This window comes from Mustela lutreola, chromosome 3 (assembly GCF_030435805.1).
Source record: "Mustela lutreola isolate mMusLut2 chromosome 3, mMusLut2.pri, whole genome shotgun sequence".
NCBI classification, from domain to species: Eukaryota; Metazoa; Chordata; class Mammalia; order Carnivora; family Mustelidae; genus Mustela; species Mustela lutreola.
Genome location: NC_081292.1, coordinates 179215365 through 179241829, shown reverse-complemented (window position 1 = coordinate 179241829; position 26465 = coordinate 179215365). Strand labels below are relative to the sequence as shown.

Here is a 26465-nt window from a genome sequence, read left to right as displayed (position 1 = left end):
ACGTTTCTCCTTCCACCTCTTCCTGATATGCATTTTTCACATAAGAGCATGGCTCTCACGAAGGCACGGTGTCAGAGGGCAGGGAGATTTTTCTATTCCACCAAATTAGCCCCCATTCTTTGTGTTAATACCTGAAATTGTTATAAAGGGACCATATTTCTGCTCCTTCATAATTAGAAAGGCAGCTAAAAATCAAAGCATCTCTTAAGTTCACACTGATCTGCACCAATTTAACCGAGGTCAGATCCTCTCCTGAGAAGAAAAATGTTTCTCAAGGAACAGAGGAAACAGAGAAGAGCAAGAGGGCGAGTGGGGCAAACACCCGCGGCACAGACGGCCTGCAAGGGCTGCAGCACAGCGAGGCCAGGGGTCCTCGAACACTAGCTGCGACCTCACCTCTGGCCTGTCGGGCCTACAATAACGCCTGGCAAGGAGATTCCTGACCCCCACCCCGCCTGCGCCTGCAGTTCTCAGAGTTGTTTCCAGGAGGGAGGAGACGACAGCTACGTCACCCTCGTGACCGAGAGCGCCACTTTCTCAAACGGGTCAAGATGAGGCCAGAGTTATTCAACACCAGCGTAAAGCAAAGTAACTCCTCAAGATCCAAGTTCTCGATTGGGACCTTGACGAAGTTGATTTGTCCTTCTATCATTTATTTAAAAGCTTGGAACACTGAATGTCGATCTGTGGCATTCCTGCAATCAGTGATAACAGAAGACTAAGCTAAATGGCAGAAAGCAGTCTCTCTAAACAAAATCTGGGGAGAGAGAAAAGGTGCTGGCGGACGAAAGAAGCTCTGGAGGAGACAGATATCTAACGAACATATGATTATGGTTCGGCTTCCCCAGTGCCCCAAAGTGATAGTAAAATATGCATTTCTCATCTTTAAACAAAGCAGATTATGGGTTGATATTTAAAAATCAGCAAGCAGGGGCGCCTGGGTGGCTCAGCGGGGTAAGCCGCTGCCTTCGGCTCAGGTCATGATCCCAGGGTCCTGGCACTGAGTCCCGCATAGGGCTCTCTGCTCAGCGGGGAACCTGCTTCTCTACCTCTCCCTGCCACCACTCTGCCTGCTTGTGCGCTCTCTCTCTCTCTGGCAAATAAATAAATAAAATCTTCAAAAATAATAAATAAAAATCAGCAAGCAATAGGCTATTAAGGATCCCGGAGTCTTGCTTGCTAAAAAAAGGGAAGATGTTGGTCAGTGATTTTTAACAACCTTTTAATTTCCTAAGCCGTAACAGACAGTAAGCTATTAGCTACCGAACAGTGGGAGTTACTACATCAAACTATACCTTTGGTTCAACTAAGCAAAGAGGGAGCAAAACCGAGGCTGCGAGAAAGGTGCTGGCATCCAGTGGAATGACTTTGTTATTCTAAAAGGACAGAAGCAAAAAACCCAAACCAAACCAAACCAAAAATCAACAACCTCACAAATACATCACTCTAAACAAAGTCCTTGGGTGGGAAACTGGTTATTAAGTTGCAAAGTGCTCTGAAAGGATGATGGATACCAACATTTGCTCCAGCTCCAGGACAAACCGACCACATTCAGAGTCCTCTACTTTGATACAAACAATTACAAAATAAGGCCAACATATAAATACACCATCAGCTAAAGGTTTTATATACTTCCCAGTTACAATACAGATGTTTCCTTTTGGAATATCTTTGAATCTTATCAATATATTACATGATTAAGGTCTCACCTCAATTTCTAATTATCTACCTTTACATATAAACAAGACATTTATTTTAATGCTGGAAAAGACCGCTAATGGACTAAGAGGGCTGGGCTGATTAAGGAGACTATCATGCCAACTTTGATTGTGCTTGCCAGTTTCTTAAAATAGTTCCCAAGAGTTGAACAATGGAAGTTTTATTTTCCTCAAATAGTCTGACCCATTCAGATATCCTCGTGTTTTCTTCTGTACCTGTTCACTCTAACAGAGGACTTCCAAAAATCATTCTATCTTTTAAAGATACCAAAGATAGAAGTTCAGATCTCTTCTATTCTTTCATGGATTCCAAAAAAGCATTTACCCTAAATTTAGGAAGGTAAGCAGTATCATTTAAAAAAAAGAAGAAGGGTGCCTGGGTGGCTCAGTGGGTTAAACTGCTGCCTTCGGCTCAGGTCATGATCTCAGGGTCCTGGGATCGAGTCCCACATCGGGCTCTCTGCTCAGCAGAGAGCCTGCTTCCCTTCCTCTCTCTCTGCCTGTCTCTCTGCCCACTTGTGATCTCTCTCTGTCAAATAAATAAATAAAATCTTTAAAAAAAATAAATAAAAATAAAAATAAAATAAAAAAAAGAAGAAGAAAGCAAGCAAGCGAGCGGTAACTGGAAAACAGCATGTATCAAACTCTCCAAAGAATATGGAAAAAGAGAAAACTGGATCTATTCCTCAAATGTACTCAGGATAAATTACAAACAGGTAAGAGGTGTGAATGTAAAATAAAGAAACACTTAAGCACTAGAGGAAGCATGGGGAATTCCTCCCTCATCATGGAGTAGAAGAAACTTTAGGACTCAAAATCCATAGGCAATACAGAAAAAGCAAATTTTACTACATAAAAATCTACATGGCAAAAACCAAAAGAAAAAAAAGATAATTTAAGAACTTATAAAGAATGGTGTGATGTACATCACAAAGGGTTAATATCCCTAAACACATAAAAAATTTTTAAACAGAGAAGAAAAAGACCAACATACCTGAAGAAAAAATAAGACACAGGAACAGGCAGCTCACAGAAAAAGAAATAAAAATGTCCTAAAACACGAAAATATGTTTACTTGCTCATAAGAGAGCACCAATTAAAACTACAGTAGATACAATTTTCCTCCTGAAAGACTGTCCCCCAAATAGAGAAGTCTGACAAGTCTGTGAACACAGTTCAGGAAAAAAAGGTCCTCTCATCCAGTGCTGCTGGGTTTGTACAACGCCAGAACACAAGCCTTCTGGAGGAGTATTTGGCAGTATCGAACAAACATATGAATTTACCCTTTGTCCCAATAATCCCATACTTCTAGCAATCTGTCCCAAAGAAACACTAGCAAAAATACCAGATAACATATGCACAGGGCTAGTCACTGCGGCATTATTTGCAGCAGCAAAGACTGGAAAGACCCTAATTACGTCCATCGAAAGGGAACTAGCCAAATCAACTTGTGGCACTCCAAAGCAGCGCTCTGAAAAAAGAAAGCAGCAGATCTCCCTCCCTGTGTGGCTGCAGTGAGCTTCAGGTGCAGATTAAGTTAAAAAAAAAAAAACAAGGTACAGAAAAAACCTTATGTAAAGTTTTAACTCCCGAGTCAAAAACGTGGAGAATACACACACGCATTTTAAAAAAACTGTAAAAGGTAACTGAAAACTAATAAAAATCATAACCTATACAGGCAGTGAGGGAACAGCGTGATGGGAATAGAAATGGAAGCTAGAATTCTTGAAATACACTTCATTTTGTAAGCTATATCTTAAGTACAAAGAAAACTGAGGATAACATTTAATTTATTGTAATAATCATATGATCCATTTTTGAAAAACACGTAGTAGGATGACACCCAAAAAACAAATAATCAAGTCAAAAACTGGGCAGAAGACATTAACAGACACTTCTCCAAAGATGACATACAAATGGCTAACAGACACATGAAAAAATGTTCATCATCATTAGCCATCAGGGAAATTCAAATCAAAACCACACTGAGATACCACCTTAAACCAGTCAGAATGGCAAAAATACACAAGGCAAGAAACAACAAATGTTGGGAGAGGATGTGGAGAAAGAGGAACCTCTTACACTGCTGGTGGGAGTTCAAGTTGGTACAGCCACTTTGGAAACAGTATGGAAGTTCCTCAAAAAGTTAAAAATAGAGCTACCCTATGACCCAGGAATCGCACTACGAGGTATTTACCCTAAAGATACAGATGTAGTGATAAGAAGGGGCACAGGCACCCCAATGTTCATAGCAGCAAGGTCCACAACAGCCAAACTGTGGAAAGAGCCAAGATGCCCTTCAACAGATGAATGAGTAAAGATGTGGTCTATATATACAATGGAATATTACTCAGCCATCAGGATGAATATCCACCATTTGCCTTGACTTGGATGGAACTGGAGGGGATTATGCTAAGTATAATGAATCAAGCAGAGAAAGACAATTATCATATGGTTTCACTTATATGTGGAACATAAGGAATAACATGGAGGACATAAGAAGGAGGAAGGGAAAAATAAAAGGAGGGAAATCAGAGGGGTGACAACCCATGAGAAATTATGGACTCTGGGAAACAAACTGAGGGTTTCAGAGCAGAGTGAGTGGAGGGCTGGGTTAGCCTGGTGATGGGTATTAAGGAGGGCACATGTTGTAATGAACACTGGGTGTTATAAACAATGAATCATGGAACACTACATTAAAAAATCAATGAAGTACCGTATGGTGACTAACATAATAAAAAAAAGAAAGAAAAACACATAGAATAAGCAAATAACATAAGCTCATTAGGAACCGAGATTTTCCATGTAAAGGAAAGAACTATAAATATAAAGCCAAGTATAAGTAAAAATCCTCTAATCCTAAATATAAATTGGAAATATCCATATGAACTCAATGTTTTCTCATTTAAAAGAGGACAAAAAAAAAAAAAAAGCCACCACCACCAACAACAAAAAAAACCCGATTTCCTCAGCTCTACACACCAAAGTCCTAGAAACAACTTCTTTAGTAGCAGTGTACAACTTCAGCACCCAGATGGCAATCTAAATTAGATTTCTCACTAAAAGGAACCAGGGCCACTTGGAGATACACCTGCTTCCAGGTCTGCCACCAAAAATACACAGGAGCCCAGAAATGTTTTCTATATTATCACCAGCTTTAGAAAAAGCCTCCTCCATGTCCTGTATACAACCATTTCCCCTTCTTCGTTTTAGTAAGAACATCCTGACAAAGGTTTCTCAAGACTTATAGTCTTTTCCCTTCTCTTCCAGAACTTTTCAGGCAGAAATCCCCACCCTAAGCACCGTCTGTCCCCCAGATCAGGAAAGAGAAAGTTCAGCAAGGAGCTTCAGAACCTAAGGGGCTGGGGAGGGTATGCACAGGTAAGCAGAGTGATGCGGAGGCAGAGTGATGAGCAGAGCAAACTTGCAAGGGGAAAGACGGAGTCAGGTTACAAACGGGGCACTGTTCAAGTAAATAAAGAACTTAGGAATAACAGAAGCCACGTTTTTCTCTGGTGAAAAGACAAACAAATATGGACCAAGAGAAAACTGGAATGAACCATGAAGGTCTACATGGAATGGAGGAACTGCTGTGGACTTACGGTCTTCACAATACTTACAAATAGAAGAAAATGTGTGTGTGCATGCACATAGGCATGCAAATAAATCTTACCCCTATGAGCAATAAACACACCCTAAATCTTGGCTTTTACACCAATCCCTAACAAATAGAATCAGGATGGAGAAATGGGGCAATGAAAAGTTCCAGATAAGCCTGAGAACATCTTCTTGTGCCCAAAGCAAGGGAAGGGTAATAAGTAACAGGAACATGTTAAAAGGACACAGAAGGGGCACCTGGGTGGCTCAGTCATTAAGCATCTGCCTTTGGCTCGGGTCATGATCTCAGGGACTGAGCCCTGCATCAGGCTCCCCGCTTGGCGGGAAGTCGGCTTCGCCTTTTCCCCCTGCTTGTGCTCCCTCTCTCTCTGTCAAATAAATAAAATCTTTAAGAAAAAAAAAAAAAAGGACACAGAAGCCAACTTGAAGGACACTCACTTGCCAAACTGGGGACAATGTGAGCATCACAAGAAATGGTTATAATGGATTAAAATACTGAATAAGAAATAATGAGTCCATACAGATATAGGTAGGAAGACACATTTGGAACAGGACACTTAAATAATTTCCAAGATCTCCCACACGGATGAAGGAACAACTTTATAGGATACCGTAGTCCCTACCACCTTAATGATGAAAGTGGACAGCATCAGATATGAAATAAATGGAGACTGGGTGCCACCTGAGAAGACAGCAGCATTTCTATATTTCTCCAAAGATGCCTAACCTGAATCTAACAGTGAGAAAACTACAGACAACCCAAAAATTGAGGAAGGCACTAACACGCTCACTCCAAAAATGAATAAATCTTAAAACAACAACTCTCTTCAGAGTCACTCCAATGGGTAGATGGACTGATGGTTGGACAGATCTTAAGAAGGAAATATCCTATCTAAATATATGCATACGTGTTTTGTTCTCTATCATAATATTTCCTGTTGTGGGAAATGCAACACCTTATTTCATTTTGTTCCTTTACCCTGACAAAATATTAGACATCACACATTATTTTAAGTGACTAATTGTGTTGAGTAATTTGAGTTTATCAGACTAAAAAGGGACTGCCATATTACATTAACTCCTATCATTAACTCTTCAAATTATCAAAGAACTTAAGAAATGTAAATTCAATCAATGTTTTGGAAGATTTTCCCTTTTAAGTCAGTGTTAATGAAAAATATCCTTAATTTCCAGTACCCAGAAGTGTTAAGACACCGTTAGGTACCTGGTCTTCCTGAACAACTAGAACTGGAGGGCACCCAAGTCTTGGCATCTCACTGCTGACTTACAAGAAGCTGGATTCACAGCAATCGTTCTTCACAATGTGCCACTCCATGTGACAGGAGGCCTGTTGTTACTAGAATCTTAGATACTCTTAGCCAGGGCATGTAAAAGAATAGCAAGTGAAACTATGTAGTCAGGAGTGAGAATATCTAACCATCGTCAATACAGCATTCATGAACTTCCTGCTTCTCTACCACGGTGGGTTTCAAACTTCTTTTTTAAACAGGGATGCTTTAGGCGCCTGGGTGGCTCATTGGGTTAAACAGGGATGCTTTGTTCAAATCTTACTTGGAAGTATATATACAAATGGTTTGTTGTTTCACAGCAGCCCAGGAGACACTGTAAAAGCCATTCCCACACAACACATTCCCTGGGAATGGCCCAGGTCTTCATCAGCTGTAAAAACGCACACTGGAACGAAATGCCAGTGATTACCAACAAGGTGTAAGTGCGTCCACGAGAGGAATATCCATGAAGGTGCCTGGACTGAACACTCCGTATGTGGACAGGAGAGTGAGCCATCGAAATTGTGCTCAAAAGTCAGAAATAAAAAGACACAGCAACTAAGAGAAAGAACAAATGATTTTACTAAGAATTTTAAGATGACTTAGAAGACTACTTCCATCAAGATGGAAACTTGATTCCATCACCTTAGAGCGGGACAGCACTCAATTCTCCCAAGGAGTTCAGGCAGGTAGAAATTAAACTATAACTTGTAAGTCAGGATTGGTTCTATCCTTGAGAAAAGAAAACTCTGAATACCAATGGCTTAAAGAACACAGAAGTTTGCATCAAAGGCAGAGTTAAGTGCTCTGGGGAAATAGGCCTTTATTCTGAACGCCCACGTTCCGCTGACTACTCCACATTAAACCCACGTAGGGATTCATTCAGTGTGTCCCGCTGCTTTTCTACCCACCCATCCATCCATCCTTTTAACCTTCTGGATTGGCCACTGAGAGGGCTGAGATTTAGTCAGCCAGAACGCATCCTTCCCTAGGAATTCACCGGACGGTGTTCATAACCAACACACGGCAGCACACCCACGTGCCAAAACCAGCCGCCACCGAAGTCAGACCAATGTGCAAATCTGTGACCTGAGGAAAGTAAAGCCGTCTTATACGTGAGATGAAAATGGAGTCGTCCAAGTTACTTCCCAAATCCTCTAATTCTCAGCATCTGGGCACTTGAAATAAGCTAAAAATGAACTTCTTTGTATTGGGGCCATGACCTTTTCCACAGAAGAGCAGAAGCCAGGTTCTAGCCTGGAAGCAGGAAAGAGAGGAGTACAAGGTGGCAAAGACTTTTTGCCCACTACAAACAGCTGGACTGCAGCAACTCTGAAGAACACACGCATTCACCGCACCAGGCTCAATACTAGGTCTTGGGGGCAGAAAAGGAGGGGTGAAGAAATCTTATAAATTACAATGGTTTGTGGCCCTCCAAAGCCGAATCCAACTCAACCATCTCACTCCTCAGTATTCAGTTCCTCTCACTGGGTTGTCCTGGGCATCGAAGGAGCAGCACTGACATGGGAGAGAAAGCAAGTGTACACAAGACCAGTCAGTACGACACAGCCACAGCGACAGACGGCTGAAGACTTGCCACAGCTCATGAAGCCATGTGCAGGGGTGGCCCACACACGCGCAGAGGCTGCTGTCAGCTGCCTTAAAGATGATGTTCATGTCTGACTCCAAGAGCTTCTGTGCATGGCTCAGGCTTTGAGAAAAAGAAAGTTTCTAATTCAAAAAGTTATTCAACACGTCATTAATTACATCATGTGCCAAAAAGAAGAAACAGTGACAATATCCAACTACTAGCTAGTTATTTCTTCTCAAGGAAAAGTTAAATTCACTAATGATTAAGAAATTAATTTCAGTTGTTTTACTTCTGAAAAAAAGGTTTTAAATGACAAAATGTGATTAATTGGCTTGTATATAATTTGACACACTATTATTTGTATAAGTAAATATACCTGAAAAGTTATTCAATAGACACAAACTTTCATTTAGAACTTCAGCTATTTTTAACCTTCAATTTTAAGAAGGTTCATACTTATTCCTTTTATGTATGAAGGACAGCTCTACATGGAAGTACGTAATATGCAGGGGCAAATAGAAAAAGGTCTAAGAAGGTTCGCTAGAGGAGAGACAATAAGAGCAAGCTGAGAAACGGGACAACATCTATCAGATGGACAATGGAGCAGAGTCATCCAAGTGGAGGGTCCAACACACCAGTCTGCTGAGTTCTGGAACATCAAGTAAGTCCCCTCCGCCCCCCACCGCACAAAGTGAAAAGAGCACCAGTGCAGGGAACTTTGTCTGGCCCATGTAAGAGAAGGAGGCAAAAACACTCCAAACCATGGGGCTAAGTGAACTGCATGCTAATGGCTAGAGCGTCAGCATCGTGGCCCCTGGTACAGGGCTGCTCCCTGCGTGGGGATCATGGCTGCTGTGACACTGGCTCCAGCTCTTTAATCCTTTCCAAGAAGGTAACAAAAGCTGTATTTGAAGGCTTGCCTCAAACACAAAAAAGAGAAGCAGAGGAAAGAAGAACTGTTTTTACACAGAGTAATAAGGTCAGAAAGCTCAAACACATCTAAACCTTTTTTCTTTTAAGCCTGATGCCTTAAGAATGATGCCTCTGTTGGCAACTAGTGTGGACACATCATATGGATCCCACTTCTACTGGTGTCCAGAACAATTATGTAAATCAAACCATAAACGGAACACCTCCACTTCAACAGTTGTTCAACGGACCTGCTGTATTTCCAAGCTCAAGTTACACTAAAAACCAGTGTGAAGACTAGAAAAACCTCAGTTTCACCTGTATTTTTTTAGCATCTGAAATCCTTCACAGGTGTCCTAAAAAAGGAAAAGGTCATGACCTACAGGTCAAGTCGATGATCATTAGGTGTTACTGTAACAGAAGGTCTCTAAAGAAGCACCAGCAGCACATATGGTGCAGGATTAAATGTGTGTATTCCTTACACGGTCATTATTCATTTCACAAGATGAATTCTGAGCAGCATGAAAACTAGAATGGTCAAAACTAAAATCTGTAAAACCGGTCTCTTAGGAGTCTTATCTCAAGTTAAACTGAAGTGTTTTGGAGAACTGTAAATAAAACAAACAACTCGGTAAAAAAGTTAAAAAGGGGAAAAAATAAAAGCTAAAGTCAATGCAGCCAACTACACACAAAAGCCCACCACCTCCTACAAGAAATTATTTTTGCCACTGATTTGCCCAGCAACCATGTAACTGTCCTAAACACAAAAACACTGAGATTTTTTTTTCTTGCCCAAAAGTGGTTTCTGAAAAAGATAAATGCATTCTGACATACATAATTTAGTTTGCAACAAACCACAAAAGGGAAGAAGCTTTTGGGGGGGGAGGGGAAGGCAATATATATGCTGCAATAATCTGATCAAATGCCACTAAAACACTGAGCAAACCCTTCTGAAACCCTCAAAGGGCTCTACAGTCCACTAAAACGTTAAAGGTACTCCCTCCCCCATTAACTGCCCTTATTCTATCACCAACTCCATATTCTGTCTCATGCTACGTTAAGTGCACAGGTGCTCAGCAAGGAAAACTCTAAAGCTAAGCGACATGGCTTCTAAGTCCAGCTGTAGCCGCGAGCCCTGCGTGCTCCTGCACAGAACCCTCAGGCTGTAGCGAGCGGCTACCTAAGGTTACCGGGGCACCTGGGTGGCTTAGTGGGTTAGGGCCTCTGCCTTCGGCTCAGGTCATGATCTCAAGGTCCTGGGATCAAGCCCCACATCGAGCTCTCTGCTCAGTGGGGAGCCTGCTTCCTCCTCCTTCTCTCTGCCTACTTGTGATCTGTCAAATAAATATATAAAAATCTTTAAAAAATAAAAAATAAAAAAACAAAATAAACATGGTTACCCTCTGATGTCAACAGAACACCTTGGGATCAATGCAATGATCAATCAAATGAGCTTCCGGATTTCTCTCACAATGGACAGGGCCACATTTCTCAAAGGGGAATCAAATTCTATCCACTTATCACCACCAAACAGTACAGCACAAAGGGAAGTCCATGGTATTCAATAGAAAACACAGAAGAAATCAAGTGTAACTGCCGAAGAACTGACACTAGCAGGGATCTCTGGCAAACAGACTTAGCTCAATTATAAATGCAAAGCCACCAGGGACTTTTAATTATTAAAAAGGAAACCATATGCCAGAGTAACAGAAGACAACTCAGTAATCAAGAATGGTAGGAAATGGTAACTCTTAATCCGTTTCTATTCTTTAGGATACTTTCAAGACCTTTTCTTTGCAGAAAAAGCTATATACAAAATAATAGTAAATCAGTGGAAATGATGTAGCTAAACACGCTCCAACTATCAAATTCCTATATTTACATTTTTACTTAGGAGATATGTACATATATCTATATGATCTATATAATATATATGTGAGATTTTAGATGAATACCAGCTTTACTCCTGACTTATTCTGACAAACCACTTACTTTAAGTGTTGACTTCTTTAACCATAAAAAAGTCCATGTTTGTCATTAATCAAAATAGACTTAGAAATGCCTACTAGAAATGAGGAATTATTATTTAGAATGACAGTAATTCTCTTTGGTTTGATGGCTCTTACAGAAAGCGCTTAGAAAAAAAGATGTGGCCAAAGCTGGTGATAAGGACACTAGAAGTAAATACCCTGTTTTATTTACCCAGAATAGCCAGTTTAGATATACTGAAATACGTACTGGTCCAGGCCACCCATATATATAAAGAAGTTGTACCATAGCTTTTTAAATTATATAAATCTAGGAGATTTCATAGGACATCAAAACTTTAAAATATTAGAATATTCTACTATGAAACCCTAAATAAATTCAAAAAGAAAATAGACTATTGACTCTGTTCTCATACTAAATCAAAACCATAGTAACAACTTGGTCTAAAAAACTGAACAGAAAGATTTACAACCACATGAAATGGTTACAATTTATGAATGCATTTTCTAATTAAAAAAACAAAACACAACTCCAAACCAAAACAGAATCTACATATTAGGGAAATTAAGTGAGAAGCATTACATATTTTAGCAACAAAATAATAAAGGATTTAAATACTGCGACAGGTTTAGATTACAAAAATCTGAAGATCAATATGTACTAGCTGTTATTATAAAAAAGTTCCAAGCAGCACATACCATGAAATTTTCCAAATGCTAAGTGCTACAGCTTCTACCTTTCAGAAGTTCCTTGAATCAGTCTTCTCCTTGGAATGGCTATGCCTAGTACTGAAGTTCAAGTCCACACCCTCACTACTATAATTCAGTGTCTACTCTATCACAGTATACACACTGCAATACGTTCCAACCATCCTCTCTACCCCTACTCTCTATGCCACCCAACCTCCATATTGCTGCCAGATTAATCCCTTGGACTCACATATCTAAGTCATATCACTTACTTGCTTTAAAAAGAAAAAAAAAAAAAAAAAAAAAAAAAAGCCTTCAGTATTTTTCTCCTAATTAGCTAAAATCCCTTATTCTAGCATCCAGGATGCTAAATATAGTCCTAAGCTTACTCCTCATCATATAGGCAAACCAAACTGCACCAGGCCCCATATGCCATCGTATTTGTCTTTCCTCATGCAGCCTGCTTTGCTTGCTCTGTCTCCACCTACTTCTTCCTTCAAATGCCCATCTGACTGCCCAGAAGCTCATTAATGCTCTCCCAGATGCCCTCAGCTGCACTACTTCCCTCTTTGGAAACCTTAAGGCACTTGTCATACGGAGCAGTGTGGTACGAAAGTCGGTTTGTTGTGCTCCCCCCTGCCCTCCGCAGGCGCCTGGACAGCAAGGCCTGTCTTCATCTTGGTCTTCCTGAAACCTGCCTCATTAACTAGGATCTCAGATTCTTCTAAGAAATAAATGTCTAAGGAGCTTACTAAAGCTAGAGGGGCATAATATGAAGATGTTGGTTTGTGGTTTACAGAAACATCATTAATATAAAAGTTATACCTAAAAGTATCCTGTCCAAAAGATGTGGTTTGTACACACACACACACACACACACACACACACAGGAATATTACGCAGCCATCAAAAAATGAAATCTTGCCAGTTATAACAACATGGATGGAACTAGACAGTATGATGCTAAGTGAAAGAAGTCAGAGAAAGACAAATATCTTATGATCTCACTGATATGTGAAATTTAAGAAACTAGGCATAGGATCATAGGGGAAAGAGAAAAAAATGAAGTAAAACGAAACCAGAGAGGGAGACAAACCGTAAGAGATTCTTAATTTTAGGAAATAAACTGAGGATTGCTGGAGTAGAGGGGTTAGGGGGATGGGGTAAGTGGGTAGTGGACATTTGGGAGGGTTTGTGTAGTAATGAACACTGGGTATTACATAAGACTGATGAATCGCAGACCTGTACCCCACATTATGTTAATTTGAAAAAGATTTTAAAGTATCTTATCCATAATCAATTATGGATTATTTTATCATTTATCAATTATTTTACCATTTCAGCTCTTTGCAACCTTTGAAGAAAAAGAAAATTATATCTCATATACATGGCATAATCTGTTTCAGAGCTGACTTTTATCCGGTTAATCTGTTTATGAAGTGAAGATGCTAAGACTTCAGAAGGTGAAGATGAGTCACATCAGCTTTCAGGCTGCTATTCATTTGGAGGACTGTATCTTAATACAGAATTCTAGAAGAGCAAACTCGTGAAGGAGTAAGTAAAGGCACTGTGAAGGTAGGCAACTTGGTGCTGTGGGAGGGCCACTGGGTGGCAGGAGCCCTCAGTTCTCCAGCTGACACACAGTCCAGCTCACTCGACTTGTCCGGTCCTGGTTCCTTCACCTGTCAAACCGGGAACGGGACTTGCTGAACTCCCAGATCCCGCTCTACCACTGCCGAGGTTAGAAGGGTAACACAGGTTTCAGTAGGTGATTGTTAATGAGAGATGTAGAAGAACAGTAACTCCCTGTCATATTTAATCTCTCAAACTTCATTAAAAAATAATAAATAACCTCACACATCTTCAACCTAAAAAAGGCCCATGTGTTTTAGGATTATTGCATTTTCAGAGAAGTCTTCAAATAAAAACAAAACATTAAAACAAACCAACAATAAAAAATAATCTATGAGGACTAAGAAAAATAAATATAAGAAAAACAAAAACAGGTCTTCCGACAAACCTCACACCACTATATGTAGCTGCCAAATAACACTTTAAAAAAAAAAAGAATGTTGTGTCATAAGTTTAAGAGGCCAAATAATGATGAAAAATTGTCAGGTAAGCAGTAGGAACAAGCTCCTGGATATTTCTTTGAAGCTGTTTCTGGATCTCTAGTCTAACAAAACAAACTCAGATGCAAACTACAGGGATACTAAAAGCAAAAATTCCAGAATGCCTCACATCAATAGTACACAGACTCCGTCTAGTTAGCCTAACTGAAACTCCCCAACACATTTTACTGCCCTTGGGCTTTTAGACAGGAAGAAGCTCACTCTTCCTCAGCTAGCCTTAGAACTTAATTACATGTGAAGCCTCTCAGGATAACTTTCAGGTGTTTCCTTTGCCTTAATCACTTCAGACAGGCAGCTTCTGAGTGCACATCATCAGGTCAGGTTCTCCCAGCATCCAGTCTGGACTCCTGAGTTCAGAAGTCTCACCCTGGGGCTGGGGGCTTGACAGTGCCAATAACTATGGGCTACCACACTCCGCTAGAACAAAAGTATTTTGTGCAGACCTAGAAGACTCTACAAGCATTTTCCCAAGATGCTTCAGGGAAAAGGAATGTTTTCTGGAAAATACTAACAATTAAATGAAGTTCTATTTCCCACCTCCCCACCCCAATCAAACTGAAAAAAATACCAAAACGGAGCTGGACTCTTCGTTACATTATCACTAACTCTGGATTCGGCCGATCAGTCTTACCTTCTGATGCTTTGATCACATATCCACCCTTCTTTTCACCAGGAGGTACATTAAGCAACTGCATTATTCTGTCCAGCAGCCCATGGATTATCTCAAACCCAGGATTCTTGTTGTAATAAAGAGCACAGAGATGCCTGTAGTTTCTTGCACCTACATCTGAAAAAATAAAAGAATTGGCCACAAGGCCACAGTGACCATTACTTAAGAAAGTACTGTGAGCCTAAAAGGCATCTTTAGGAAACTTAGAGCAAATACTACTTATAGTAAATTGGGAGGAAAAAAAAGAGACCACTAAGTTCAAAAAAGGTCGAAATTAAATTATATTGTTTGAAGAACATACATAGGTTGGAAAACCATGAAGTGAAGAAGGGAATAACTATGACAGAAGTTAGGATAGTGATTACTCTAGTAAGAGAAGTGATATGAAGGGGAAGAGCCTCACAAGACGCCTAAGATACTGGCAATATTCTATTAGTTTGGATGGTTACCGTAGTATTTGCATTACAGTCTTCTTAAACCATATATTACAGACACTCCTCATAATTAAAACATGAAAAACAGCAATAAAGGAAGAGAAGAACCACACCAATGTAAAAATAAACTAAAACAAAACAAAACAAAAACCTCTACACACAGGAAAAAGACTGAAGAAAAATATACCTAAATGTCAACAGAGGTTATATTTGGGCAGACACTCTTTTCTCCAAGTCTTACCTATTTTCCAATTGTTCCTTGATTAGTATACATTATTCTACCTTGAAATCAGAACTTACAAAATGTACTATTTTAAGACAGACTTGCAGCAATCCAAAAGAACCCTGTCAGTGACCGGATAAATAAACTGGTTCATCCACACAGCGGAATACTACTCAGCAATAAAAAGGAACAAAGTATTAACAGACCTGACATCTTGGATGAATTTCAAGGGCATCCTACTGAATGAAAGATGTCAGTCTTGAAAGGCTACATTTAAGTGCATTTTTTGGACATTCTGGAAAAGGCAAAACAACAGCATATGAGAACAGACAGTGGTTGCCAGGGTTTCAGATGTGGGGGAAAAATGTGACAGGTAGGTTTTGGTTGTGACAGAGCTGATCTGTATCTTATAGCCATGGTTACAAAGATCTGAACTTTCCCTCTCTCTCTCTGCCTACATGTGATCTCTCTCTCTCTGTGTCAAATTTTAAAAAAGGGGAAGGGGTGCCTGAGTGGCTCAATGGGTTGGGCCTCTGCCTTCAGCTCAGGTCATGATCTCAGGGTCCTGGCATTGAGCCCCGCATCAGGCTCTCTGTTCGGTGGGGGGGCCTGCTTCCCCCTCTGTCTCTGCCTGCCTCTCTGCCTACTTGTGACACCTCTCTCTCTCTTAGAAAAAAAAAAAAAATCTTAAAAAGAAAAAAAAGAGATCTGAAACTTTATTAAAACCTCTTTTCAAAAAAAAAAAAAAAGTACAGCATATAAAGGTAAACTCAAATTCAACAGTGAGCATTTAATCTTAACAGATATATACACTTGTGGCCCTTTAATTCCAAAGGAGACAACTGCTCTGACACAAACACTGTATAAATACAGACTTCATTTTGGTGTTCAAATTACAAAAAGAAAAAGCAATTTAGTATTGGGGGTAACTGAAAATAACCTTTATATAACTTTGTATTAGCATGTACTGAGCAAAAGCTCTTCCACAGATTTATTCCTGTAGCCATTCCCAATGACAAAATATAAAATGTCTTTTACCTTCCAGATATCCAAATAAAACACAAATTTTAAGACATGATACTACTAAAGTGATATAAAAGTAAGCACATAAATGGAGTGAAAAGTGAAACTAACAACTGATGATCTACTATGTGGTAGGTACTTAGCACCTATATAATCTTAATTTTCAAGACAATCATGTAAAATGGGTTTATCATCCCTATAAAATAGGATAGGAAAAATAAGATGGAGAAACAAAGGCTCAGAAAGACTGTTTAGCGTCAAGCCAACTGGCTAGAGCTAACTGTAGATTATACAGTTAGTAAGTTATAAAAGCAGAATTTGACCAGTGTCATTTAGCTCTAAAACACACCTTTCTACTAAACAGTGGAAATCTCAGTCTCAAAAGGATTTAGAGGAGAAAGTCTCTGAAGGACTTAGATGAAAACAAACAATATAAGAACAAACTTACCGATAGATATATACCTACTTAATGTTAGCCAAAGATACGGTTTGGCTAATGGTTTTGACAGGACACATATTTCAGTATTCTCAAGTGTTTTATTTTTGAAGTCCTTAAACTAAAGTCTCTAGCCATCAACAACACTGTAATTCATAGAAAGCGTTCGGAGTGAAACTTCTGACTGAGAGAAATAACTGTTCTTGCCATATAACATTTCTTAGTGCCTACTACGATCAAGGCACACGGCTCTGGGTACTCCTGGAGGGACAGAGTCAAAGCCAGCACAGGGTCTGCACAGACTACACTCTCAAAAATTAATTTCTGGGGGCACCTGGGTGGCTCAGTGGGTTAAGCCGCTGCCTTCGGCTCAGGTCATGATCTCAGGGTCCTGGGATCGAGTCCCGCATCGGGCTCTCTGCTCAGCAGAGAGCCTGCTTCCCTCTCTCTCTCTCTGCCTGCTTCTCCGACTACTTGTGATTTCTCTCTGTCAAATAAATAAATAAAAAAAAAAAAAAAAAAAAATTAATTTCTGAATAAATGAATAAAGCCTGGAAAAGGAGGTAAATACACACACACAACTATTAAACAAGATCAGGCCCAGTCAGTGGGCCACATTCTAAGTCAGCACAAGAACTCACTGATGTAGGAAAAGGGAGTTCTGTACCACTGTCACTCTATCATTTCCGTTGGCAAGAATAAAGAAATCTGGTATCTAAATGCTCTAACCAAAGGTGTAAGAATAAAGATTAATATTAAAACCAGGCAGGCATAAAACCTCATTAAACCAACCACATGCATAAACTCAAATGAGAGGCTTGATTTCTCCGTAGGAACACACACACGCTTGCATATACAAGCATACTCCCTGAAGGGAAAAAAATGAAATGAAACAGAACTAAATTATCCCTTTCATATTACTGACTTGCTCCTGGGTATCTTTGCCATGTGGTACCCATTTGTTGGTGTCACATGCTTCCACTTTAACACAGACATGTATTCAAACTACTTTGTTCCATTTTTGCTGGGAAAGAAGAGCCCAACAGTAATGCCAGCATTCAGACAGCTTAGCAACATAAACTGAATCTTTATTTTGGTAACCTTGTACCTTGGAATACTTCTTCCCTGATCTCTAAACTGTGTAAAACTTACCTTACTGATAAGAGGAGCAACATCTGGTTTAAAGACTTAGAATTTAGAACAAGTTGAGTGATTCTGATAATCAAAATGATGCGCTTAGAGTAAAAAATACAGGACTTAAATTATACTCAAGTCAAGAAAGGTTTCAGGATGTCTGCATAACACACACATACACAAATAACCTGTGTATTTCTGGATTCGATTCTGCAATATTTTTAAGAAAACCCAGAGATTTTTAGGGCCTTGTACTAAATCCACTGTACGAATTAAGCTATTTAGGCTGCCCTTCCTACTCCCACCACTGATTGGCCATTTTCTCCACATTTCCCAAGCGTTACCGCTCCCTCTAGACTTGCTTCTTCCCATCTCGCTAAGATACTCCCCTTGCTGTAGCCAAACTGAATTAAAGGAGGAAATAACCACATATTCAGTTCCACCCACTCCTTCTTGGAAAAACTGCTAGGTATAGTAAAATTCTCATTTCCTTATATTTTGCACTGAGGGACTATATTTACATCACCGGAAGTTCACTCACTGCATGCCACAAAGTAAGAACTATTTAAATTTCATGCCAAAACAAGGGTTTGTTGGAAATGCCTCAGTTCTTTATAACTCAGTTAACAGACCTCTTGTGTCATACCATCAAACAATTCTGCTTTTTAAATGGGCCTGCCAAGTATGTCAGCCTAAATTACCAATGTATTTCACAGACTTCAAAGTACTGCCCGGAGAGGCTGATCTAAACCACCCAAGGGGGGCAGGGGGGTGGGTGGGGTAGGCTGGCTACAATTCCATAAGCTGAAAGAACATGCCAAATGATTTTTTTTAAAGAGGAGGTAAAAAGGAATGGTACATGATGTTCCTCAGTGAAGTAAAACTACTGTCTACAACTCAAATTTTTCAAATGGGCTCCTACTTGGTAACCAAATTAATTACCAAAGTACCAATGATAAGAAACAAATGAAGGGTGTTAGGTTACGTTATTATATATGGACTGCCTGGAAAAGGGCAGAGTCTGAGAAAATGACTCCATATCTATACTCATATTCACCTGAAGGCCCAAACATAGATGCTAGAAGAAAGCCTACTGAAAAGCCAAGAAGGCTTTCAAAGTAATCAGTGGCTAATAGGGAGCATGAGATTAGTAATCCAGCCAAGACTGAGAAAATAAAATGAAGCACCTGATTTTAATTCCATCCAATACATTTCTTTAACATTAGTACCCAAGAGACTACAGTTAACATGGCAAATTTTTCATATTTCCTGAAGAATTTCAGTGTAATAGTAAATGATTCAAAAAAGCTACAAAAATCCTGTGAAGACACACACCTTAAAAACTATCTAATGTGTGAAAGAGGAATCTTTACACACTGGTGGCAGGGCTGCAAGTTTGTTTTAAAAAAAATCCTTTTTGGAAGAGAATTTAAGACAGCAATCATTTCATATGCTTACCTATGGACTGACCGATTCTATTTCTACAAATACAAATAAGTAAGGGTATAGGATATTCATTACAATAGACATGTTAGCAAAAACCTGGTTGCAATCTAAATATTCAAAACAGTCTGAATTATTATGCAGTAATACAATGGAATATTATACAGCCATTAAAAAGAATAAGATGGACAGAATGTACTCATAGGGAAAAGGTAAAACACAGGACAGGTAAAGCATAATTCCATTTGTGTAAACACTAGAAAGTATTTTTTGTAAAGATTTTACTTATTAGAGAGCAAGCGCAGAAATTGCGGCAGGGAGGGACAGAGGAAGAGGGAAAAGCAGACTCCCCACTAAGCAGGGAGCCCAGCGTGGGGCTCGATCCCAGGACCCCGGGATCGTGACCTCAACTGAAGGCAGATGCTTAACCAACTAAGCCACCCAGGTGCCCCAATACTAGAAAGTATTTATCTGTATCTATGGCTTACAGAGAAATGGACAACATATGGTTGTATATGCAAAGAAAATATCTGGCAACTTATTGTAAGAGCAGGATTAGGGAGAAGTTAGATACATGTTTTTTTTTTTTTAATGTGAAAAGAACAGAATTGCTCTTAATATATATCTATGAAAGCCCTTAAAGGTGGTACAAATTTTATGAACATAAAACTTAAGAACAATTTTCCTTAAAATTTCTGTGTAACACCAAAGTACAGATTTTTTTTTTTTTAAGGTAAGGCTGAAAGCCAAGAAATTAATATGAAGGGGAAAAAATCTATGACCTTCTCAGTGCATGAAGGAAAAAGTTATAACTTTGAGTTAGCTTTTAGTTAACATAAACCTGGAATAGATTTTTATCTATTAAAAAAATACGGTATGCAATGCATGACAGAGCATATTATACTCACGTTTGCAGATTTTAACTATGTGGAACCAAATGTACTAAAATAACTTTCCATATTAAAAATGATGTTATTTATAGTTAAGATGCCATCATATAGGAGAATGATGCTATCAAATATTGTTAATGTCAATGTTCCTTACACCCATATTTTTTGAGTTATTAATTGAAAATTCTACATGCCAAAAATATGAAGTAGTAAAATTAAATTAATCCAGACTGATGACATAAGCTCTCTTCAGAAAACTGCATTCCACATGTGGATGCTAGATAATCTTCCATCATTTGATGGCTACAGGATTAATGGACAATTTCTCAGAGCTTAAGTATTTCTCAAGCTCATAATGAAAATGCTTATTATTAAGCTCTTTATCAAGCAAAGAATTATAAAAAAAAAAAAAACTATAAAGACCTGGCCCTCATATTCAGTAGGTTACAATATGGAACAGATCCATGAATGGCACAGAGAGCAAACTGGAAGAACAAACCAAATCATATAGCAGTAACTTATTTATATTCTATGCAGCCATGGTAGCCCAAGGAGGAAAAAGGAACAAGAATCTTATATATTGCGATTAACATTAAAAGAGTTTCTGAATTTCCACATTCAAACAAGTCAGGGTAAAAAGTAGATCACTGTGATTTAGAAAAGCTACAGGAAAGGGCACCTGGGTGACTCCAGTTGGTTAAGTGTCCGACTCTTGATTTCGGCTCAGGTCATGATCTCGGGCTCAGGGGACTGAGCCCCACAGTGGGTTCTATGCTCAGCAGGGACACTGCTAGAGATTCTTTCCCTCTCCTTCTGCACCTACCGCTGCTCACACCTCTGGGCCCTTCCCACCTCCCACCCCTCACCCACAAATAAATAAATCTGAAAAGCTTCAGGAAGTATGTGAAATTCTAGAAACTAGTAGAATAATCTAGGGGGTAGGCAGAGAAAATGCAGCTCGTTACCAAGACTGTAGCAACGCTCTGGAGAAAGTAGGAATGGTCTGAGCAAGAAGTGAAGGCTTGGAGTGAGCACGCATCCTATGGCAAGTGAGGCAGCTGGAGCCCTCTAAGTGGTGAAGGGCCTGCAGCCTACTTCATCTACTGTAATATCAAAACCCAAAAGTCTCTCAGTGTCTAGTTCAAACTAAAGTACGTGGTGATTTGATTTTCAAGATTCTCTACAGATGGGGCGCCTGGGTGGCTCAGTGGGTTAAGCCTCTACCTTCAGCTCAGGTCATGATACCAGAGGCCTGGGATCGAGTCCCGCATAGGGCTCTCTGCTCAGCAGGGAGCCTGCTTCTCCTCATCTCTCTCTCTGTCTGTCTCTCTGCCTATTTGTGATCTCTCTCTCTGTCAAATAAATAAATAAAATCTTTAAAAAAAAAAAAAGATTCTCTACAGATACACGTCAGAATAACAACTGGACGACTGTATCATGCTAAATCTAACCGACCCTGTACACTTTACAAAGCCAAACTAAGTCATCTTTCTTAAGCTGTGGTTCCCTTTAAACTCAGACTCAAGGGCACCTGGGTGGCTCAGTGGGTTAAGTAAGTCGCTGCCTTCGGCTCAGGTCATGATCTCAGGGTCCTGGGATCGAGTCCCGCATCGGGCTCCCTGCTCAGCAAGGAGCCTGCTTCCCTCTCTCTTTCTCTGCCTGCCTCTCTGTCTACTGTGATCTCTCTCTGTCAAATAAATAAAATCTTAAAAAAATTAAAAAATAAAAACATAAACTCAGACTCAACACGGTGATGTGTTTTCTCCTGCCATCTCAGTGAGCTTCTAGGCATGCTGACAGCCTCAGGAATCATAATGGAATAAACTGTGATGGCAGAATTCAATGTGCTTTTAATAAAAAGCCGGAATGTTGGACTTTGCAAAATATAGTTGCTTTTCTGGGCACAAAAGATTAGCAGTTTACAAGTAGGTACTTTGCTCCCCTCAGTAATTTACTATTTTGTTTATAGTTTAGTTAATCTTGCCATCGAAGTAGGAACAACTGAAACCAATCAAGAACTCACACAGCAGCCTGATTTGATAGCTCCAGGGCCGCTTCTACTGACTTCCGCCATAAAGCTGAAAATGTACCCCACAGCAGAGTCTGCATTTAACTTCTCGTTCCAAAGACACATGCCACTCTGCCCAAAAGGGATAAATCAGCTTAGCTGGTGGAGTCATGACTAATTTTTAACAAGGCAGCAGCAACTCTGGATCTTACAGCTCAATAAATGTAGTAATTGGCTCAGCCTTAAAGAACTGGAATGTGCAGGACTCCAAGTGGAAGTTTTACTATCCAAGAAGTGTGCCTGACTTAGTCACTAGATAGGCAGTGGGACTGACAGTCTCACAACATGGACAGTCAGTCAAAGAAGTCCACAAGAGCAAAGGAAACTATCCAGTGAGGTCAAGCATGAAAACAGGGGCCAGTGGGCTTTCACTTACTTATAGGAATTTAAGTCAAACAAAATTTGTAGGAGGCATACTGAAATCCAGCATAGATTCCTTTTCATTTCCACTGTGGAAGATACATATGCCTACACAAAACTGACAGGAGGCTGAGAGTCAGGGTTTTCCTTAATGTTAGAAAATGACTCAGTGGCAACGGTCACTCCTCTGTGTTCTCAGGGCCCCTCGTACATTCCTTCAGAGTACTACCTATAAAAATCTGCTCACCATCAGTCTCTCTCAAGACAGGAAACTCTCTCATAGTCCAAGCAGACCATAGCAAAGAACAGGAATTCAAAAAGACTTTTCTCCCAGTGCAATGAATGAGACTGTCTTGCTCACTGCTGCCACACATCTCTGCCCCTTCTGAACCAGTCCTTTGGGTATGGCCCCCACTAATGAAAATCTAGGATTTATACATAACTGGAAAATTCCTCTATCATTTCACTTTTAATGGACTACATTTTTTTTTCTAAAACAGTTTGAATACTTAGGAGGAATTGGCTAATATAAATACAACAGAAAAATGCTGACTGGCTTGAAAGGCAGTAAAAACATTTGTGCTCAATTCATTGAAGAGAAGTGGGTGATGAATTACTAGAAACACAGCATTCCTTTAAAAAAAAAAAAAAAAATCCTCAAAAACAATGCCGCCCCACCCCACAAAACATAAAAACAAACAAACAAACAAAAACCACATTCCTATTTTTAAGTAAATTGCCCCATCAGTACATTTTGCATTTTGGTTTTCATAACCTAAAAAAAATAGTGCACAACAGAAGAAAAGCCAATTAAGTCAAATTAAGGATAAAAATGAGCCCTAAGTGCCTCATTTTTAGTGTCAGCAAGGTGGCATCGAGTCACCTTTAATAGCCAAAAGTCTCTAAGTCACTCTCACAGAAAATTACCAAAAACCAAGATGCTATGTATCTGGCCTTAGGGACTCTAACAGTAAGAGCAGACACCAAACTGTATTTCTTATGTGGCTCGAACTTTTAAAAAAAATTTCATTTAGGGATGCCTGGGTGGCTCAGTTGGTTGGACGACTGCCTTCGGCTCAGGTCATGATCCCGAAATCGCAGGATCAAATCCCACATCAGGCTCCCAGCTCCATGGGGAGTCTGCTTCTCCCTCTGACCTCTCCTCGCTCATGCTCTCTCTCACTGTCTCTCTCTCTCAAATAAATAAATAAAATCTTTAAAAAAAAAAAAAAAAAAAAAATTTCATTTAATTCTTACCAAAAATCTAGTAAGTACTATGATCATCCCTGTTGCAACAGATGAGAAAACAGCACAGAGAAATTACATAAATTGTCCAACGTTCAGCAGCTCAAAAGTGGCAGAACCATGACTCAAAACCGAGTAGTCTGGCTGTACAGTCTTAAATCCATGTGCTATGCTGCCTTTCCCATAGAACCCTCTATGTACACCAAATGACAAGTAGGGAGTCTGCCTGAACATATGTACAATAATCCTTCAGAAAAGCTACTTGTTAGGACATAAAATCCAGGCCTACCTAAAGAGAAAAGCCACTCCGAAGCAAACTTATGTTTTCAAGATGATAAACTTATTGAGCACACTTACCTCTTCTCATTCCTCAAATCCCATTAATGGCATAAAAAATTGTGAAGAAAACCGTAATTCCAAGACAACAGGCAAAAGCAGTATCAGATAAAAATGTTCCCACAGGGAAAACCACAGAATAATCACAACTAAACCCCCAAATAAAAGAGGTCTGCTACAGAATGAAAACTATTCTTTCTGATGAAACAAAGTGCAGAAGAAATCCTAATCTGAGTTTAAAAGTATAGGGACTGGATTTCTAGGGTTTTCACCAGGGTGACTTATTAAATGATGGCCTACAGCCTAGCCCTGTACAATAGCTCGCTCTCAACAGCCGAGGTTATCTCCTAGCATGGGCCTTGGGGCACAGTGGAGTCTATGTTTGGGACTTCCCAAAAGACACATGAAAGAAAAAACAGTGAAGCGATCCATACCAAGGACAGCAATACAGTCAAGTGCTCCGCGCTTACTGTGAAAATTGCCCGTGGCAATTGTGGGGAACCCCAGCTTGTTCCTCACTCTCCAGACTCTGAGCTGATCGCCTACAAGCAAGCCTAGCTCTGCAGAGCCCTGTAGGGAGTCCTTACCATGAGGGAGGAGGCTTACTGATGATATAGTATTATAAAACTTTTGAGGAAACTTAGACTCATTTTATACCTAAAAACTCCTGCAGATTGAAAGTGAGGGGACAGTGAACCATTTATCATGCTAATGGACATCACAAGAGCAACCTGGAGTAGCCATGCCTACACCAACTGGATTTTAAACCATTTTAAATATAAAGAGTATAATGAGACACAAAGAAGGGCACTATATCATAATATAGGGGTCCAACAAGAAGATCTAACAAGTATTTATGCCCCCAAATTGGGAACACCCAAATATATAGAACTTTTGAGGAAACTTAGTATAATTAACCTAAACCTAATCCTGTATTTATAAATACGTTTGGATCGCCAAGGATCAAAACCTACAATTCAAAGACCTAAAATGAAAGGAAAGAAGTCAAAGTTCACAGAAAAAATCTGACATTAAAATCATAACAAATTCTTAGGTATCTGTACCAGTGGAGGATTTGAGGCACAAGAACTACAGAACTACTTACAGCTGGCACTGAAAATGTTTTCCAATTCCTGCCAGATTGACCACCCAAAGGAAATTCTACATAGACTGGTATGAAAATAAACTTTTATTCTCTAAGGATATATGCACAGAGACCAAATTCTGGCCCTAGCTCTAAGTCCAAAATTTATGCAACCTTGGGAAAATTACTACTTTTCTGTCTCAGTTCTCCTACAAATTAAATAGGGACAATATTTTTTGGTCCAATCTGCCTCAAGGAGAGAGATTAACAATCCCAAGAGAAAAGGTATATTTTTAAAAATTTTTTAAAGTACAAAGCACCGGGGCACCTGGGTGGCTCAGTGGGTTGAAGCCTCTGCCTTCAGCTCAGGTCATGATCCCAGGGTCCTGGGATCGAGCCCCGCATTGGGCTCTCTCCTCAGCGGGGAGCCTGCTTCCCTTCCTCTGTCTCTGTCTGTCTCTCTGCCTACTTGTGATCTCTGTCTGTCAAATAAATAAATAAAATCTTTAAAAAAAAAATTAAAAAAAAAAAAAAAATAAATAAAGTACAAAGCACCACACAGATGCAAGGTGATGCTATTAATTGAAAAGAAGGCTACATAGTAGAGAGCAGATGGAATCCAGCTTTGGCTGCAAAGTTTGCTATAGAAGGTCCACATATAGTCAAGCGGGCAAGCCTATGGTATCTGTTTCCTAAGACAGACTGATTTAGAGTCAATAGTTCTTGACGGCTCTGGGTAGTCAGAATAATGCCACATTATCCTCTTCAGGAATAACTAAGGAAAAGGCCGTTGCTGTTGTCGAGTGATTCAGGAGCACATACTCAGTTTTAAAATCTGGAATGAAACTCCTGTATAAACATGGTTAGGACTGGAACTGTTCCCTGGTTCTCAGGGAACAAGAGAAATACTGCCAGCAATTCAGTCATTTCATGGCCCTGCTACCAAGAAATGACCCCATATGCAGCTCCAAAAGGACTTGTGTCAGTCTGAAGACAGAAGTTTGAGTAAGACAGATATCCTTGGCAATCAGGTTTAAGTACTACCTAAATATGTTCACCAAATAACCTCTGAGTTCCATATGGTAGACCAGGCTACTGGCTATACTAACAAGTCCAGCCTATTCTTGAGGCAAAAACTGGTCAAACACATTTATAATGACAAATAGCTAATGCTAAACTAGAGT

The 26465-nt window shown here is 39.7% G+C and overlaps 1 protein-coding gene across 2 annotated transcripts in view; it reads right to left on the bottom strand.

Moving 5' to 3' along the window:
- The window catches only part of FARSB (phenylalanyl-tRNA synthetase subunit beta), a 71259-nt gene that overhangs the window by 8526 nt on the left and 36268 nt on the right, over nucleotides 1-26465 (bottom strand). For both annotated transcript variants that reach the window (XM_059167909.1, XM_059167910.1), the window contains one exon: nucleotides 14567-14722. In XM_059167909.1, the coding sequence (XP_059023892.1) occupies nucleotides 14567-14722 (156 nt within the window). The remainder of the gene's footprint in view (nucleotides 1-14566; nucleotides 14723-26465) is intronic.